This window comes from Physella acuta, unplaced genomic scaffold (genome assembly GCF_028476545.2).
Source record: "Physella acuta isolate Inbredline_101_S28 unplaced genomic scaffold, ASM2847654v3 ptg001421l, whole genome shotgun sequence".
Classification (NCBI taxonomy): Eukaryota; Metazoa; Mollusca; class Gastropoda; family Physidae; genus Physella; species Physella acuta.
In genome coordinates this window covers 2,501-22,745 of record NW_026732936.1, presented here as the reverse complement: position 1 = coordinate 22,745, position 20,245 = coordinate 2,501, and the positions used below count along the sequence as shown (strand labels likewise).

Below are 20,245 nucleotides of genomic sequence, written 5' to 3'. Positions count from 1 at the left end.
CTTTTTTTTGAGGTATTTTTAAGGTAAGCAGAACACGTTATAATACATATAAACCGAAGTTTAAAATTGTATTTATAAGCATGTAAATAACGTTAATGAAAATTAAACTGTTTGATTATTGTGATTCTTTTTATTTGTAACATAGGCCTATATACATCTCGGGTTTTTTTTTTCTAATAAAATAATCTTACACTTTGAATAAATTTCTCATATCAGACTAAGCTTCTTCTTCTTCGAGACTTTTTCGAATTTATCAACCATGAGCTTTTGCCGACTCGACCACGCCTCCATCACAATTAACGATACGTGTCAACTGGTTATGTGCCATTGAGGCCATTGACTCCGATTTCAGCCTGCTTTTCTTTTTGGATTTGCTTCCATAGCCTTTGTCCAACCAAGAACAAACTACAAGGCAGCAGTTGTTTGATTTTGGAGTTGTCTCTCATAGAAGAGTGGCTGTCCCCAGCTAACGAGCTTCATCTTCCCGAAGGTTAGAACTCGGTTTAGCAACCTTCAGCTTTACCGACTCGACCACGCCGACCCCAGACTAAGAAAACATAATGTATTTTACGAGTCTAATGTAATGATTTATGGTTGTCATTTACATGTAGTCACATTTAAAAATACAATACATCATTTGAATGTCATTTGCTAGTATTTATTTCACATAGGAATTACGTCATTTTTCATAACACATATTATATTTCCCATAAAACTCACAGTATTCCCCATCACTCAGAAGCTGATCTCGGTCTCTTCAGACAAAAAGGTTAATGGGTGCAAAAATATCCGAGTCGTCCCTATAGTTGTAGGTCCACTTGAAGACACTTCTCCATGATTCATAAGGACCTTCTGTATGAAATAAGATAAAAGTGTTAACACATATATTTCTTCTTCCTTCTTCGTTCATAATTTTAGTGTGGTAATTGATCCCCTCCAACACTATTAAGTTTACCTACCAACTGGTTATGAGCCATTGAGGCCATTGACTCCGATTTCAGCCTGCTTTTCTTTTTGGATTTGCTTCTACAGCCTTTGTCCAACCAAGAACAAACTACAAGGCAGCAGTTGTTTGATATTGGAGTTGTCTGTAGTAGATGAGTGGATCTCCCCAGCTATAGAACCTCATCTTTACAGATGTCCGAACTCGGGATTTATAGGTTGAGCAACCATGTGCTTAAACTACAACCACGGATTAGTATTTAAGAAAAAAACTATAACCTAGTATACCCAACTAGGATAAGTACCTGACTCAAGTTAGGGAATGTAAATGTGTCTGGTTCATTGTAGACTATTGCACCAAATTGTATGTAACAGATGTTAGTTAAGTGTAGTCCATAACATCCCTCATATGCCAAGTCATATCCCAATGTGAAATCTCCCTTTTCCGGACCAAAATGAAGCCTATACTTTTCGCACGATTTTGCAACATCGACCAAATCAATCTTAGCGAATTTTTAAACCGTCAACTTGTCCTGCTTTTGTCGACAATGTGATACAGCGGTAACATTGAATACGTTAGATCAGGGGTCTCCAAACTTTACAGCCAGAGGGCCGCATTAACTAAAAAATATCACTTCGGGGGGCTAGAGTTTCTTCCGTCTACGTGAATAAATAAATAAATAAATAAATATATATATATATATATATATATATATATATATATATATATATATATATATATATATATATATATATATATATAAATTTCAAGAGCCCCCCCACCCTAGAAAAAATTCTGCAAGAAATACTGTCGGGGACCGACAACACACTCGAGGTCCAAGTTTGTTCTCAAATTGTTCTTCACGTAGGTCTTTTTTATTCTTGATAAAGTTTGTATATTGTTCCAAAATTTGAAAGTTACTTTAATGCAAACGTTTTAATATTAGGAAGATCTTCGTTAGAAAACCCAGCCGACTTATTTGAACTTGTCTTTAAGGAGGTCATTTGCTGGGCAACTCGCCACATTTACTTCACTGCAGAGTTTCTTCCAGGCATCTCTTCGGGGGGGGGGGGGGGGGGGAACAAAGCCCCCCCCCCCCCCCCGATAAAACTCTACCGCCCCCCCCCCCCCCCACCATCCAAACGAAATGAAATTTATATAATTTATATAGAAAATATATACTTTTAACAGTGTCCGCCCCCCCTCCCCGAAGAAAGTCTATCGCCCCCCCCCCCCCCCCCCCGAAAATTTCAAGTGCCCCCCCCCCCCCCCGAAGAAAAAAGTCTGGAAGAAACACTGCTTCACTGGTATTTGCACTCAATGCTACATTTTCAGTTTATTTTGAATTTTTCCTCAGCCACCTCCAACAAACATTTTTTTTTCGAGGACAAAAAGATCTCCGAGTGCCGGATTAGAGGACCTCGCAGGCAGCATCCGGCCCACGGGCCGTAGTTTGGAGACCCATGGGTTAGATCAATCAAGGCAGACAATAGTTTTAAAAACACGCTGCACATAAAAGACAGATCGATAATTTCTCAGTTGAAAATCGATTTAGTGCAAAGTAACGTTAGTGCCAATACATTATGAAGCGGAAATAAAAGTAAATATTTTTTTATTTTTATTTAGAGTAAACAGGTATCTTATTTTTCGTCACATTGTTGAAAAGTAAGGAAGTTCGTTTAGAATGTTGAGCAGGAAAGAATTTTTGTCAATTGTTTTTTTTATTGAAAGTCTGAGTCTTAGCCTAGGTGTTGAAAGAAAGATTTCTTAGTCAAGACTGTTTTAAAAGTTGGGTTTAAGTTTCTGAGGAAGAAAGAAATATTATCAATGTTACTCATTCAAATGTCTATATAAGAATAAACTTCTGACTACGTACAGCATCCTGTCTAATAATTGTTCGTATGGAAGTATGGCTCGTTAAATTAGAACCTTATATCGTTTACATACACCGCATCAAACTCCCACACAACCTAAGCCCCTCACAACACCATCTCAAACTCTCATATAAGCTATTTTAAGGCCCAAACACAATACTCCCTCCCCCCCCCCACCTTCCCCAAATCCCACAGAACCTCTTCTAAGCACCTCACGACAAAACACACGACTCTTTCAATGCTCTCAATACTAATTCAAACCACTTCACAACCCCCTAAACAACTGACAGCCACTTCATAACCTCATAAAACCTGTCAACCACTCCACCAAAGCCTTGCAAGCTTCTACAAAATGCCTGACACCTCCTAAACAAAACGACTTGCTTTACAAATGCCACCCAACGTCATTCTATGGAGAAAAAAAAAGTCTACATGCTACCACTATTATTATTCAGATTTTTATATACAAATCTTCCCACCCCCCTTACTCCGGAACAATTCGAATCCCCCTCCCCACCTCGCTTAGAAAACAAGTCTGACAAAATCCATGTTTTTATTGCAGTAGCGTCTAATCCGCGAAGCAATCGATTACAGCTATTATAGTAACTTGGCAGCCCTCTCTCTCTCGCAGTTTACCATACATCTGTGTTGCGGTTACACCGTGGCATATATACACGTAACGCTGCATGCATGTACAAATCTGTATGAAGCTCAAGAATCGAATATCTAATTAAAGGATTTCTATTTCTAAACTGGTACATCCTCCTCTAGTTTGGTAATTGAACGTCGTGTGTTGTTTGAACAATTCAGGAAAACTGCAATTCAAGCGGGTGCTATTGTAGCTTCTGTCCATTTGCTATATTTGTATGGTAATATGTGTAATGTATTAGACAAATGAGGAAGTAATGTCGAAGAAATAATCATATATTAATTTTCAGTCCATTGATTTATGCTAATTATACCAGGTGCACACTGTACTTTGTATACACGCTGACAATTTCTGCACTCATCGGCAAGTAATATAAAAATTACTTATATTATTTAAATCAGTTTATTATATATTTTATAGTTAAATTGTTAAGGTAATAATGGTTAAATAATAAATATAGCTGTTTGATTCAATCGGTCTCACTCAGATATTTGGTCCAATATATCTTAGATAGTTGTTTAATGATCTGTGTAAATAGATATATGGCCAAATCTGCTTTACGCAGATATTTGGTACAATATGTCTTACGCTGATATTTGGTTCAATCTGTCTTATGCAAATATATGGTTCAATATGTCTCATGCAGATATTTGGTAAATACGTCTCATGCAGATATATGGTTTAATATGTCTTACATAGATATTTGGTACAATATGTCTCATGCAGATATTTGGTCCAATATGTCTCATACAGATATATGGTTTAATATGTCTTACGCAGATATTAGCTTTAATATGTCTCATGCAGATATTTGGTTCACTATGTCTTACATAGATATTTGTTCCAACCTGTCTAACATAGCCCTAATCATTAATGGGGTACGTAATTCCATACCACGAATCAACAAATCTAATTTGTGCAAATATTATCAGCTCATCAGCCACGTAGCTTAACACTGGACTGTATGTAGGCTCTATAATAATAATTTTATTTACTTAACTTGCAAGATGTAGTCATAATGGCTATCTATAAAGTAAACGTTTTCACAATTTAAATAATAGCATGAACAAGAATTTAATTTCCGTTATTTCCCAACGCGCTACGATTATTTACAACTCCTGTCAGAAAATACAATCAATATAACCTAATTGTTGAAGTGTTATCGCTAGTACTTTATTTCTAGAAAAAGAAAGAGAGCAGCTGTTAACATCACGTATGCTTATCCGATCAAAATTAGAGACACTTGACGTAGCTGAGAACAAAATGAGAGTCACGTGACGTCAGTAGCGTAGCGAGGGGGGGCGGGAGGGGGGGGGCATATGTCCCCCGGCGCCGACCTTAGGGGGCGCCAAATTGGCTTGGAAAAATAAATTGAAGGTTGAGGGAGGGTGCAAATCGAAATCTCGAGGAGGGGGTGCAAATCGAAAAGTTTGTCCCCGGGCGCCGGGAAGGGTCGCTACGCCTCTGCGTGACGTAGCTGAGAACAAAATGAGAGTCACGTGACGTGGGTTGTGAACAAAAGGAGAGACACGTGACGTTGCTGAGAAGAAAAGGAGAGACACGTGACGTAGCTGAGAACAAAATGAGAGACACGTGACGTAGCTGAGAAGAAAATGATAGATAATTTTTTAAACAAGTTATTTCTCAATAAAGTACACCAAATGTATTCATCAGCCTAGTATTCCTCCGATTTACAATTCCTATCAGAGATTGTTTAGTTACTAAAACGTCATTTTGAAGTAGCCTACGTCTTACACCGGATAACAAAAAGAACTTGACATCAAAGCCTTGAGTAATACAAACGTTTTAATATCACTATTTGCTAAAGCCTATTTGTACAGCAGTTGACACAAACATCTCATGATAAGAGCGTTGTCTTTGACACAGCGCATGCTAGCCAATGCAATGATTGATCAGATAAAATATCTTTAAGAGCCATTTCATTCTAAATATTTCTACATATAACTAAACATTTACTACAGGCAAGTAGGACAGTGTGGCCGGGAGGTAAAGAACACGACTGCTACTCCAGAAATCTCGAGATCTAATCCCTGGCTGGAGTCCGGTACCTGACTCATGTTAGAGAGTGTCAGGCATAAAAGAAAAACACTGACCACAGTGTCCCTTCGTTTGCCGAGGTTATAGGAACAAGTGAACAGCCCTTACCGTGTTCGAGAGTGTAAATATTAAAGGAGAGCTGGTTTGTAAACACGTTTTACAAACTTTCTATTAAAGTACTTGTTTTATGTATCATTTTTTTAATTTCTCGTATATACGAAGTATAGAGAAAGTCTTGTAATCGTGCAAAAAAAAAATCGAGATTTTGCAAATTTCGACGTTTTACACCTCCCTGAGTCGGAAAAACATAGTTTTGCAATCTTGTCCGTATGTCTGTGTGTGTGTCTGTGAGTCTGTGTGTGTAAACACGATAACTTGAGTACCGTTACAGCTAGGTTGATGAAATTTCATATGTGAATATTATATCAAAATCGTAGATCCGTATCAACTTTTGAGCGATTTCCGATAAACGGAAGTGGAATTTTTTCTACTTTGAATTTTTCCAAATCCTATAACTTGAGTACTATTTCAGATAGGTAAATGAAATTTCACATGTAAGTAAAAAAATCTAATTCCCTATTGTTTCATATAAGAATATTCGATAAAGTTTAGGGGAGATCACTGCCGGTTTATTATGCATGCATTTCTTAATTGTTCAGTAGAAATTCAATGTGCATAAGCTGAGATTGATCGTAATTACACTGTGCGCTGAATTGTATTTATCTGAAGACCGAAATGAAGTTGTGGACTTTTTTGAAGCAAATTTAGCTATATTACTAACAAACTGGGTCACGTTTTTCCTTCATTTCACAGATATATGCACTTTAGCTTTGTCGGCGTGGTAGGCTAAATTGTAAAAAAAAAACCCCAACAATAACACACATTATTTCTAAATATAAATATCAATATAAAAAAATTTTGCAAACGATTTTACCCCCCCCCCCCCCCACCCCACCCCTCCACTTCTTCACTGTGACAAATTATCACCAAAACCATACCCCCTCTCTAAAAGGACGTTGCTCATAAGCATGCCACCCCCCCCCCCCCCTACCCAACCTCTAAAAACTGCAATTTTTGTTGCTTGAAATGGCCTTCATTTCGAACATATTTACTGAATTCTGTCAAAAAATTCTTCCTTAAGGCGGACATAAAGATAAGAATTCGGTTTCAAACACTACCGTTTAAAACGCAAAAGTATGACGCCACATTTTCTGAAACTCCTCCGTCCCCATCGTCACAAATATACGACCCCCCCCCCCCCCCCCCACTCGCTAAAAATGTGGACTACCCCATACAACTAAAACTTCCTCTTTCGATTTCCAGAGACTTCGGCGAAAAACTGAGCAACTTTTTTTTATCTCTTTAAGCCTACTTTCACTGTAATGTTTGCTCTCTTCTTATCTCGCTTGTGAACTACGGCGACTTTGCAGTTCCGACATGTTGTATCGATTAAACCTACCAAACAAAAAATTTACAACATGCAGGGGAAAAAGATTGATAATAACTTTCGGAATTAGAATGTAACATTTTGCAACTAAAGGGGCAATGGCCGTGAAATGGTTTATCTGTTCTTTTTACCGAGACACATGCGTGTATAGATCTATACCAAGCACGGTTTACTTTTCTTAACGTGAGTCAGGTGTCTGTAAGAGCTGGGTGAATTTCATATAAACTCTAGCCAAGGATTTGAACCCGCAACATACAGGCTAGCATTTATGCGCTCTACCGATCTGCCACGGCTCCAAGAAATGATCTCATAACACGGGGGTGTAAACAAACTGATCAACATACACACTTAGGGTTAGTCATGTCGGTAAATAAATGAAACACAACCCAACTAAATATAAATTGCTGGTTTTCAGTATTATTTTTATTGTAATCTTAAATTTTTGGACACCGTGGTCAAACACTAGAGCGCACGACTGCTAATCGAAATTTGGATCCTCGGCTCGGCTCCGTCTCTCGAGTCAACTCAGCTCTAATAAGTACTTGACCCATATTAGGAAAAGTAATATGGCTGGGCAAATAATGGTCTACATCATCCCTAATACGATCAGGTCAGGATAATATAAAGACTCTACTTTATTTAAACTATAAAAACCCAGTCCAACACGAAATACAACCTAAGCCATACAAAATCAATTCTTTAATCATCACACCAATACATTACCAGCACATTGCCGATAATACTAGCAATGCGGTCACAGTAAAGCCAACATATGTTTTCCTGTTTTATAGCAGTTTATTTCTAGATTGTGTATACGAGCATAGAATAACATATATTTTATATTTTAACGACTTGTCTAAATTTACGTAATAAACAAAAAAAAAACGATAATAGACACTTATAAAAACCATTAAGTACATGTAAGGAAAAAAATGCCTGTTTTTATTTTCAGGAACCATGAGTTTAAAATTGAACTTATACTCCAAACACTTCACTCGCTTTTCAATCGTCGTCATCGTCGTCGTCTTTTTGACCACCCTTGTCACCTATGATGCACGTTTTACTCAGAACTTCAACGTAGGACTTCCGGTCACCCTACTCAACACCATCCACAACTACAGCGAGACTTGGTTCAACTCTCCCAGAAACAACAACACTACGGATATCAACACGTTAAGAATTGAGCTTAAAAAGTTGGGGTACGAACCAGTAGAAGACCACGAGTTTAAATCCCCGTTTATCATTAATCCAAAACTATACCCAAACGTTTCCAAACATTATCACAGCATCACCAACACCCCTATGAAAATCATATCGTTGTACAACAGCCCGAACTGGTTCATTAATGACCCCCTCTTGAACCAGTTCAACCGTGACTTTAACAGGTGTGAGTACAGGTGTACCGTCGACCTGACAGGTACCAGGAAACAAGAGGCTGATGTACTCATCTTTTTTGTGGGGTATTTAAAAGGGGAACCCCCGGCCCGACCCAGGGGTCAGATTTGGGTCAAGGCCATGTGGGAATCTCCGGTCAACTACGATTATCCCAGTAAGTTTTTATTACGTTTAGTTCCATGTTACTAATTTGAAAACTCACAGGTTTTCGTACGTGTTAAAACTCTCCACTTCTCTGTACTTTAGGTCCGTATGAATCATGGAGAAGTGTCTTCAACTGGACCTACAACTACAGGGTCGACTCTGATATTTTTGCACCCAATAACCTTTTTGTCTGGAGAGACCGAGATCAGCTTCTGAGTGATGGAGAATACGGTGAGTTTCATGGGAATTACCGTGAGATTTATGGAAAATGCTGTGTGTTTTATGGAATTTGTCTTTTTCTTTTAGAAATAATGTGAGTTTTATGAGGAATACCATGAGCGTTATGGGCATAGTGTGAGTTTTATGAAAAATACTGTATCTTGGTAGAGCGTACAAATGTTAACACGAAAGTCTCAAGTTACGATTCCGGGTTTGACTTTAAACAACTAAGACTGGTAACAGGGTCCCATTAAGAAAAAAAAAAGAAAAGTTGCTATACATAGTGCTGGCCACACTATCCCACCATAATATAATTTGTTATTTGGTTTACACTTGCATAAGTTACCAAATTATGCCTATTAATAAAAAGGGTATATCATAAGCTTTTATATATGTGCGTGTTCGACTGTAATTGTATTTTTATTTCGTTATTATATAGTCCAAATAGCTAAAAATAAAACCAAGATGGCGGCCTGGTTTGTGAGCAATTGTGCAACTCAGAGCAGACGCCACGAGTTCACTGAACAGCTGCAGGTAACGTTTTTATGAAGAAGGGTATCGGATGTTTACAACTGTAGCCTCAGACCATAAGGGGCATTGCTAGTAGTTAGCTCAGGGTGAATATTGAGAGGGGTTGGGAGGTGGGGAGTGGAAGAAGGATTGAAAATTCAACAAGATTTTAAACATGATTGTGTAATAAGGTAATTTGAAAAATCTCATATATATATATATATATATATATATATATATATATATATATATATATATATATATATATAAAATTTTAGGAATTAGAACTGGAGGTGTTTTCACATTGTCGCAAAGTAGTTGAGGGCGGTTTTTTAAAATAATTTAATTTATAAAATAATTCTAAACGGCTATTCAACGTCTTATATTCAATACGAAAATATGAAAATGAGTGCAATTTAAGGTTTCCAAACGTCATTAAAGTTTTTAAAATGTAACTAAAATTTTATCGGTTACCATGTGTTTTTTATGGTTTTAAGTATAATTACATAGACTTTTCAAGCCTGTTATATTATAGCCACTTTTTTTGCCATAAAGTACAAATCCACTCCAGTCTCACCAAACATGTTGCCGGCTATTAAGCGATGTAGAGAATTGCATATAGATTTAACAGCTAATCAACATGAACATTGTAAGCGCGACAAATACTAAAACATTAATCGATATTATAACGCAAATAACAGACTGATTTATTTATTTAATAAAATTTTAATTTTTAGTGTCGACGGTTGGGCTCGAAATAAGTTTGAATAGTTATATTCAGACAGCTGTCTTCGGGTAGATTAAAGGGTGTTGAAGGGGGAGGGAAAGCACATCTTGACTTATAAGATCGAAATAATCGTCCCTATGTTATTAAAGATTTAATAATTCTGAATCAAACATGCCATCTACTGTTCATTTACGAATAATTTACTTGTCGGTGTGTTTCTTTTAATTGTTTAAACGACAATGTGTCCAGTTTTTTTTTTTAGAAATCTGATTTCATTTATTTTTATGTTTGCGATACTTAAGACTGGTATTGAATTTTTCTTTTATTAAATATAAAAGAAAACGAAGAATAAAGTGTCTAAAACTTATTTTTAAGTTCCGCTAACTTATTTTATAAGGGATTTAGAATTTTTTAAAAATCTAATTGTAAACATAATTTTGATTTTTGACCAAACAGAATTTTTATATAGGCCTTCTCAATGTTTGGATTAAACAACAATTTACTTTATTGTACACAGGAATATATGGACGTGGACATATATGGTCAATGTGGCACTCTGAAATGTCCCATGAACCAGGGTCAGTGTGAGCAGATGCTTACAACAACCTACAAATTCTACCTGAGCTTCGAGAACTCACTCTGTAAGGATTACCTGACGGAAAAATTTTACCGAAATTTCGCCGAAAGACTGCATGTCATTCCTATTGCGCGGGGCGGTTTCGACTACCAGAAATATATTCCGCCTGGCGGATTTGTAGACTCTTCACAGTTTTCTAACAATACGGAATTAGCAAAGTATCTGATCGATTTAGGAAATGACATATTGAGATACGCACAAATGCTAAAGGAAAAAGATAAACTAGCGATGTTGAACAGGAAATTTGACTGGTGTGATATATGTGAAAAAGTTCATACGGACAAGAGGGTTAAAATAATTCCTGACATTAGGGAGTGGTCTCATAAAGATACGTGTTACAAACCCACAGACTTGTGATAGCCGTAACATTTTATAAGTGTGTTATTTTTTGTAGTAAAAAAATATATCCTAGTCCCATTGTTTTAGATGTATTTTAAGGTATTCAAATATACCTTTTTACGTGTGATATGGTTTTTAAAGACACTTTACTCATGATTTCATTGCGTACTTTATTTTTTAAAAATATACAGCTTTATTTTGGGAGTGTTAAGGTATTTAAAATGCTTGTTCATAACGTACTACGTTTGTTACATGTTTTTAAACATACTTTTCGAATATTTAAAATGTATGAAACTTGTTTGATCTTTGTTGTGGTTTTTAAGCATAATTGTGTCCATTGACTGTTAGCGTGATATGTGATTTCTGATGAACGTATTAGCAAAATATTAGCACACTACATATGCACCCATTTATTTGGTGAAAATACTCAGTACAAGACTTATGACATTTTACTATTGCATCCTGATGAAGGTTAATATAATTAAGTAAGTGAAAGACACAATACTCTAATCGTGGATATTTTGAGACAAAAGAAATATACGTTGTTTTTATAGAGATAAATTATTGCTACGATTTTTATACGCAATAGATTAATAGAGAATAGATTCTCACTTAAATTAGTAGTAGTTTGTTGCTTGTGATATTTATTTATGTACAATCTGGGACAGTAAAATATTAACTACAAATGTTACTGTTTGTAATTTGAGGGAAATTTCAATAGACTGATCTCGATATTTTCTTTCTTGAGGTATTTTTTAGGTAAGCAGAACACGTTTAAATACGTATATATCGAAATTAAAACTCATATTTATAATCATGTAAATAACGTTAATGATAATTACATTGCTTCATTAATGTGATTTTTTTATTGGTGACATATTTACAAATCGGGTTGTTATTTTTTCTAATAAAATATTCTTACACTTTGAAGTGTTCAAAGAGAGAAAATTTAAAAGTAAATGTTTAAGAATTTTTTATTACAAATTTCTCATATCAGACCAAGCAAACATAATGTATTTTACAAGTTTTAATGCAATGGTTTATGGTTGTCATTTACATGTGGTCACATTATAAAATACAATACATCATTTGAATGTCATTTGCTAGTATTTATTTGCACCTGAAATACCTAAAAAAGTGAACCTCGAAAGTATACTAGCTGTTAATGTGAATTTCACTTTGCTTGTGACGCCGCAGTTATTTCCAAATAAGTAGGCGACATCTCCAATAACAACGCTGAAAAATATAATTTTCAATAGCAAAATATTAAATGTGTGTTTCTTGTTTTAGAATTATATGCTACATTCAAGTGACAAAAAATGCAGTTGCGTGTTTTTAAGGAGTTTTGTTATTCTTTTTTCTTCTTCTTCCTTTTTAATTTTAGTCTCCGAAGAGACTCCCTCCAACACTTTGAAGTATACGTGTCAACAGGTTATGCTCAATATAGGCCGTAAACTCTGATTGCATACTGCTTTTTTTAAATTTTCTTCCACAGCCTTTGTCCAACCAAGCAAAAACTACAAAAAAGGCAGCTGTTGTTTATTTTTGTCCTACATGAGTGGTTGTCCCCAGCTATCGAGCCTCATCTAACCGAGTTTGAACTCGGGACTTATAGATTCAGCAACCAGTAACTTAACCGAACCAATCACTGGTTTGTAATGAAGAAAAAAACTAACACCTAGTCTACTCAACTAGGATGGGTATCTGACTCGAGGTTGTCCCAACATTTATGTGGAGAGAGTAGGCCCAGTATATGGGCTTTCCTCAACTTGCTGTCCACGCTTTGTGCTTAGCTGTAAACATCAAATCTTCGTTTGAGCAAATGATGTATACGATGCAGAAGGTGATCAAGGTGATGATGAAGAGGAGGAGGATGGTGAAGATGTATGATGATAATAAAGATGATAATGATTTTAATGATGGTAATGATAACGTTGATGCTGATGATAAAGGTGATGATGAATAGAAGGAGGATGGTGATGATGAATGGTGGTAATAATGATGATGATAATGATTATAATTATAGTAATGATGGCTTCGATGCTGATGATAAATGTGATGATGATGGTGGTGATGATGACGATTGATGACGTTGATGATAGCGATGAGGATAATGATGATTTTTATGATAAACTGGACCGATGTCTATTTTATAGATGTAACTTGTAGATATATCATGCACAGTTTTGTCAATTCATTGCGTAGACTACTACATTAGTGAAGGAATAAATCACAAATGAAACCTTAGTTTTGGGGTAAAATTGCGGATGCGCTTCAGGTTATGTAGTCGTGAAACATTATTTCGGAATAACTTATTAAGAATGTGTATGGAAATAATTAATAATAAAAATAATTAATGATAACTCACTTGTCCATGCTTAGCCGCAGAAAAGTGCTGAATAGCATAAAGGGAGATAATAATTTGTTTAAACTCGTATATGATTAAATCAAAGGTTGCGTCCCTTCGAAACAAGACGCGATTTTACGACACAAAAATATTTTTATTGCAGTAGTTCACCCCTGGTGTGTTTTCGAAAATCGAATAAAAATATTAACAGTTATAATAAAATTATTTTGCCTGGACATTTCTAGTTTAAAATATGAGTTTTAAGGAATCACATCCAATGTAATGGAAAGTAATATACATGGTATTGTTCATTGATAGACGAGAAATGTAAGCACTCGTTGATGAAAATTAGTATTTTATTTTAACTCTACACATTAGAGAATCAAACAACGAAATATGATTTTGATACAGGATATTTACAAGAACAAAATAAGTAGTAAAGTTTATATAGTAAAGTTCCCTTTCAAACCTGACGGGGTACGGGGCAGAGGCGCAGCGAGGGGGGGGGGGGTACATATGTCCCCGGGCGCCGACCTTAGGGGGCACCAAAATGGGTTGAAAAAACAAATTATAGTTTGAATGGGGAGGGGGTGCAAATCGAAAGTTTGAGGGGTGGGGGTGCAAATTGAAAATTTGCTCCCGAGGGGGCGCCAGATTGAAAGTTTGTCCCCGGGCGCCGGGAATGGTCGCTACGCCTCTGGTACGGGGCAAGTGAAGTAGAAATTACTTGTTTCTGTGACCTCGACATATAAAAAGATAGTGTGGTCAGCACTATTCCCAGCCGCCTTTACTTACCCTAACGTCAGTTAGGTACCCATCAGAGTTGGGTGGACTCAGGGACGGTCTATAGACTTGAACCCGGATTCGCAGTTCAGCTCTCTAATGCTAGGCCCATTCCGTCCGATGTTTAAGCCGAAATTGGGAAATGCATGCTTAATGAGGATATGTTTTATTTTAGATAAACCACCCCCCCTCGCTTTTTTCACGCCCCCAACCTACTTAACATATCGTCAATGGGTCTAAATCCCTCCAGCTTAGCATTCATGAACCATACCAAAAATCACTAAATTAAATAAAAGATGTTCACGTCAGTCTTTTTTGTTTTGTTTTATTAACTTAAGAGGAGAGTTACTCCCCTTGTGCTTGAAGTACACACACACACATATATATACATATATATATATATATATATATATATATATATATATATATATATATATATATATATATATATTTACTTTCTTACGAGGGGGGTTGACCGCACCGGGTGACACCCGACCTCGCTACGCCACTGAATAGGAAAAAAGGTGGTAACTGTATGTGATATTGCATATCAGCACTATTTTCGAATCGTAGAAGCGATGTATTATCTCTTACGAATGTATAACTTTAAACAAATTAAGTTCTAATAATAAATGTATGGAACTGTTTGGGCGTCGTAACAAGAACACTATTACCATGTTTACTGAGGTCATTGAAACAGATGTACTCTGCTTCATCTACGCCGTGTGTCATGGCGACGAACGTGTAAAATGTGATGATGAATATAAGATGTCCTCTACTATCAAATTGTTAAATGTAGCTTTGTTAAAAAAATCAAACACATGTGTTTTCAAAGTATACGAATCTCGAATCTTTGGCCCTAGTATTAAATACGCAGTCGATTTCGCTAGTTAACTCAATATTTAGGATTTGTTTATTCAAATGTTAAAACATTTCAAAAAACGTCATTGATTTAACGAAACACAAATGCACATGTTTCTCCTTTTATTCTAAGCGTATCCCTTATTAGTGTCAGACAGAAAAAAAAATTACAGCCTCCCAAATTAAAATTTACATACCCAACTCAAAAAAAATAATTTGTTTCCTCTCTCCGTGGTGTAACATTTTGATTAATTGGGTGGTTTGGAAAGAAAACAAAAAAAGTTCTGACTTCCTATTCAACATGGCGCCTTTTTAAAGCGTCTTTACATTTGTATTTTTTAGAATATATTTTTTAATTGGTAAGGTCGCATTAATATGCTTTGTTTAATTATGTTACAATTAAAGCCAGTATTCTACAACTTGGGGATGAGAAATAGATGTATATAGATCTAATTAATTGCAATTATTTATACTCAAGATTATTATCATTATAATTATAATTATTAGTAAATATATAGTATTAGTATTAGTATTAGTATTAGTATTAGTATTAGTATTAGTATTAGTATTAGTATTAGTATTAGTATTAGTATTAGTATTAGTATTAGTATTAGTATTAGCATTAGCATTAGCATTAGTATTAGTATTAGTATTAGTATTAGTTTAAGAATTATTATCTGAGCTAGTTTTGTCAATAAAAAAATGCTTAAGTAGGCAGAGTTCTAAATATAGTGCTAAAGTTTCAAATTGTAACCTTCATCTTCACTCTATAATATAACTCATTACCCTAACCCTAATCATAAGTCTAATTCTAGTGGAAAACAAAATGTAACCCTTAACTGTATTTACCTAACGGGACGGTGTGGCCGGATGGTAGAGCATTTAACTACTAACACGGAAGTCCCGAGTTCGAAGCCTTGGCTCGAGTCCGTAGTCGCAAGTAGTCCTGAGTCCACCCAGCTCTGATGGGTACCTGACTAACCTAAAGCTAGGGAAGGTAGGGCCTAACTCTCCACATAAACATAGATGTCACAGAAACAGGCGAACTCTACTTCATCTGCACGGGGTTCGAAAGGTTATTATATACGTACGTTTAGACCTTATCCTAATTCGGATCCAAAACCAGATCCTAATACAGATGCATTTATAAAAAGACAAAAACAACTGGTGTCGTATTTACGTATAAACTAAACAGGTCATCCGCTTTGCTGTCCCCTATATCGTTGTATATTGTGGATATTACTTTTTGTAGTATAAGTGAACTCAGTTATGATTGTAGCAACAATAAACCAAGAACATTTTTGATTTTCCCCAAACCATTGATTAACTCGTTACAGTTTAAAACGGCAAGTTTAATACATTAGTCGTGATTAGTTAGAACAACATCATGTTGGCTTAATGCTGTTAAAGTATTGATTTTTACAAATCGATACTTTTGTAGGCGGTGCGACCATGTCGGAGGTTGACCCTCCCTCTTTCACAACATTAACAACGCCATCACCACAGTTAAATACCGGAACATCTGCCCATGTAACCAATACAAAATATCTTCCAGCCGTAGAGTCCCAGAACGACGAAAGGAAGATTCTGGAAGATCTGAGCAAGGTCCGGAAGGAGAAGCTTCGGGAAGACCCTAGCCGAGTCAAAGAGAAGCTTCAGGAAGACCCTAGCCGAGTCAAAGAGAAGCTTCAGGAAGACCCTAGCCGAGTCAAAGAGAAGCTTCAGGAAGACCCTAGCCGAGTCAAAGAGAAGCTTCAGGAAGACCCTAGCCGAGTCAAAGAGAAGCTTCAGGAAGACCCTAGCCGAGTCAAAGAGGAAGATTTTAGCCGAGTTAAGGAGAAGGTTCTTACAGAGGAGGAATTGTGTCGTCAGGTGGGGCTGTCACTAGCCTCAAGGGTGCCTCTAAAACAAAACACCCCGACCCCCGAGAGGAGATTGAAATATCTAAACACCCCGAAAAATGAGGACCTTGTATTCTTGTTTACGGATACCGCTCCTTCAAGCGTAACATCAGAGGAGGAAGAAGAAGGCGAGGAGGTGACCCTCATAGAATCAGGAAACCCAAATTCTTTTGCCTCAGATCTCAGTTTAAGCCAGAACTCATTGTTTGATTCACATAGACCACAAGAAAATAACCTAGAAGTAGTCGCGCCACAGGACGGAACTTCAGTTTTAGAAATACAAAGTGAAAAGGAATCAAATCCTTTAAGCGGATCTACTTATAAATGTACATCACCCACTCCACAGTATACAAGTACTAATCTCGGATTTCAAATCGCAAATGAATCGCAGCCTGCTCAGGAGCAGGATTATTCAAGCATATCACAAAGTAGGATAATTTTTAAGAAAGTAAAACCAGAGGAGGCTTCACACATTTTAAACAGACCGACCAGACTAAATATAGCACCAGTTACATCAGAAAAAAACACACTTGATGAATCACAGACTGTAGATAAGTCATATTCATTAGCTGCACCGACCAGTTCAAAAGCATCGTCTGTTTCAGAAGAAAAAGCCTTATTTCCTGAATCGCTAGTTCCTGATACATCCAATCCTTCAGCCTCACCGACCGGTCTAAAACCAACTTCAAAAAATAAAACTAGATTTCCCGAGTCAGACACAACCGATCCTTTAGAGAACTGTTCCACTTCGAATGAAAATTCTGTTTCTCAGGAGAAAAATAAATTCCTAACGACATCTTCTGTAGATGTAGTTAAATCTATGATCAAGAAATCATTCACTCAAGACACAAGTGTATTACAAGATAAATCACAGTTAGAAGACGTTATAACGGATGATACAACATTTCAACCAGCTGTTCCGATCGTACCAAGCACTGAATCAAGATCACGTGACTCGTCTGGTGTATATAAAAAACAAACCCCGGGAAAATTGAATCACTCAATCGAACCTAAGAATAAAAAACCCACCCAAGCCTCGAATTCTGCAGTAATCAAACATACAGGAGCATCAAGTTCGCTAAAGTTTAACGCGAAAAAACTCCTTACCCAGCAAATCCTATCAGATACCCCGGAAGTAAATTCTTATGAATCAGTAGCCCCATTTACGCCAACGACTTCTCCTAAACTTTCGTTCATATCACAAGAAAAAGACACATTTCTTGAAATTCATGTTGAAAAAGAATCGCCTCCAACATTTGAATATACTAATAGGACCATCCCGTCATTAATCGCCATGCCTGGAATAGAAGAAATAAAAATTCGGAAAGAATCGAACGCGATTCGTCGACATACTTTACCCGAAATACCCACAACCTCCGCCGGTGAACAAAAAACCTTCGGGATTGAAATCCCGCAGAAGCCGCTTCAGCCGAGCAAACAACACTCGCAGACAATATCAACAAAATCCCTGGGAAAGTTGGCTGTGCTGGATATTAAACCGAGTACGGTCCCTACTCCCAAGGATTCACCATCTTCACGTGAAAGCTGCGAGGTTGGTAAGACACGTATCTTGGAAGCACGAAACACCCTTCGTAAGGAGACCGTGCCTGTAAAAAAGATAACACCAAGGAGTTTTCAGGGCAAAGCTGAAATAAAAATTCCCCAAGTTTCACTCGCTCCGCAGAGACCGAAAATTTCAGCGATAACGGCTAAACAACAGGAAAAACCGGGTGTTCTCAAGATTCAAATCTCAGAGGCGTCAAAACTACCTGACAGTCCGGAATTTACTATAGCACATCCTGGTGAGAATAATGCGAAATCACCTACCTTGTATGAATCAAAGTTAAACGACACTGCGTCGTTAACAAAAAGCTATCACATGCCACAAAGCAGTGATACATTCTCGGGAGAAAAAAGTATACATGAACCAAATTCAAAAACTACTGATAACCTATCAAAACAGGCTGTAGAAGCAATACTTGATATTAGTGATGAATCCAGCTTTGTTGAAGATATTGGAGCATATTCAAATCGCGCATCAATACAAGAATACCTCACCGCTATTTTAGACAAACGAATTCTAGAATATGTAACCCAAAATACTGTAAATAAATTTCCAAATCAGGCAGATGAATTCATTGGTTCTAGCAATGATTCATTGTCTGATGCCGCGACATCTCTACAGGACATCCAATCAAAGGGCGAAGAAGATCCCTCAAAGAAGCCAAATGATCCAGCCATTGAAACAGTACCACAAGACAAGCCAGATGTCCTGAGTTTTCAAATCGCTGAAGTTTTCAAGCGAGCAGGTAGCCCAAGTTTAACAATTCCACATCCAACTTCAAAACCTCAGGGCCGAAATGATTTTGAAAAATCAAAGAGTCCAAAATCAACTGAGAAAGGGGCAAATTCATTGAGTCCAAAGCTCAATGATAATGAGGAAAATTCAAAGAGTTCAAAGTTCACTGCTAATATAACAACTTCAAAGAGTCCCTATCCTTCACAAATTAGTGAGACGTTTTCGGAACAACAAAATGTTAAAACGTCCAATGCTCATAATACTGAGACGTCTCCAAAGAACAAAGAAAAGACAATGCCCTCTAGTAGTAATTCGTCTAAAGTAAATGATGCCGATGCTTTCTCAACATCCCTATCTTACAAACAAAAACATACAGCTATATCGGATGAACAAAGTCTAAACAAATCAACTCTAAAGCCTATTCCTACCAATCAAAATCCCGAGGTAGAAAAGGCAAGTAATTCTTCATTGCCAAAAAATCCATTGGTAATCCTATCAGCTAATGATGAATATATCATCAAGGATACACTCCATGTCGGAAATGACAACTATTTCATATCCCGTCACAAAAAATTTGAAGCCGACGAACCACATGTGAATGACTTGAATATTGCTCCGAAGTTATCACGTCATCCCTCCGTCGATACCATCCCCGAAGCAGAAGATGAATCAGCGCTGAGAAAAAGTAGCATAGCCTCACCAAATCCCGCTTCTGAAGATACATTTCAACAAATTGAGAACTTAAAGGACGAGATAACCAGCCTCCTTTTACATCGAAACAGCGGGACTACAGGTCCAGATAGTAGGTTGATTACTCCCAGGAGTTCGATACAAAAAGAAGATACTACTTTAATGGGAATTTACAGCTTCTTGAAGGAGGCGGTGGACGAGGATAACGAACCTGGTTCGTCGTTCTCGGGAAATCAAACTGTTCTAGACAATGATGGAGTACCTTCTGTGAGTTTTAGTAACAACACGAGTTTGGAAGAGGATCCCAACGTCAACGTGGCTCCGCCGACTTCTGCCAGGATGCCAGGGGATGAGAGAAGGCCCCCTACACGGTGGAGCACTGTGTTTTACGTGTGGAACGTGGTGAGACATCTGGTGTCCTA

General features: G+C 37.0%; 2 protein-coding genes across 2 annotated transcripts in view; both read left to right on the top strand.

Moving 5' to 3' along the window:
* The first annotated feature begins 7,928 nt into the window (after positions 1 to 7,928).
* Positions 7,929 to 10,960, top strand: LOC131927586 (alpha-(1,3)-fucosyltransferase C-like). Its single transcript, XM_059283291.1, has 4 exons — positions 7,929 to 8,520; positions 8,613 to 8,741; positions 9,169 to 9,263; positions 10,484 to 10,960. Exons 1-4 carry the CDS (start codon positions 7,929 to 7,931, stop codon positions 10,958 to 10,960), a joined length of 1,293 nt encoding a protein of 430 aa, XP_059139274.1.
* A 4,259-nt stretch (positions 10,961 to 15,219) lies between these two features.
* LOC131927585 (uncharacterized) overlaps positions 15,220 to 20,245 on the top strand; it is a gene marked incomplete at its 3' end in the record, with an annotated part of 5,121 nt that continues 95 nt past the window's right edge. The window contains exons 1-2 of the mRNA XM_059283290.1: positions 15,220 to 15,292; positions 16,375 to 20,245. The exon at positions 16,375 to 20,245 is cut by the window's right edge and continues 95 nt beyond it. Coding sequence (XP_059139273.1) covers positions 16,386 to 20,245 — 3,860 coding nt within the window. The remainder of the gene's footprint in view (positions 15,293 to 16,374) is intronic.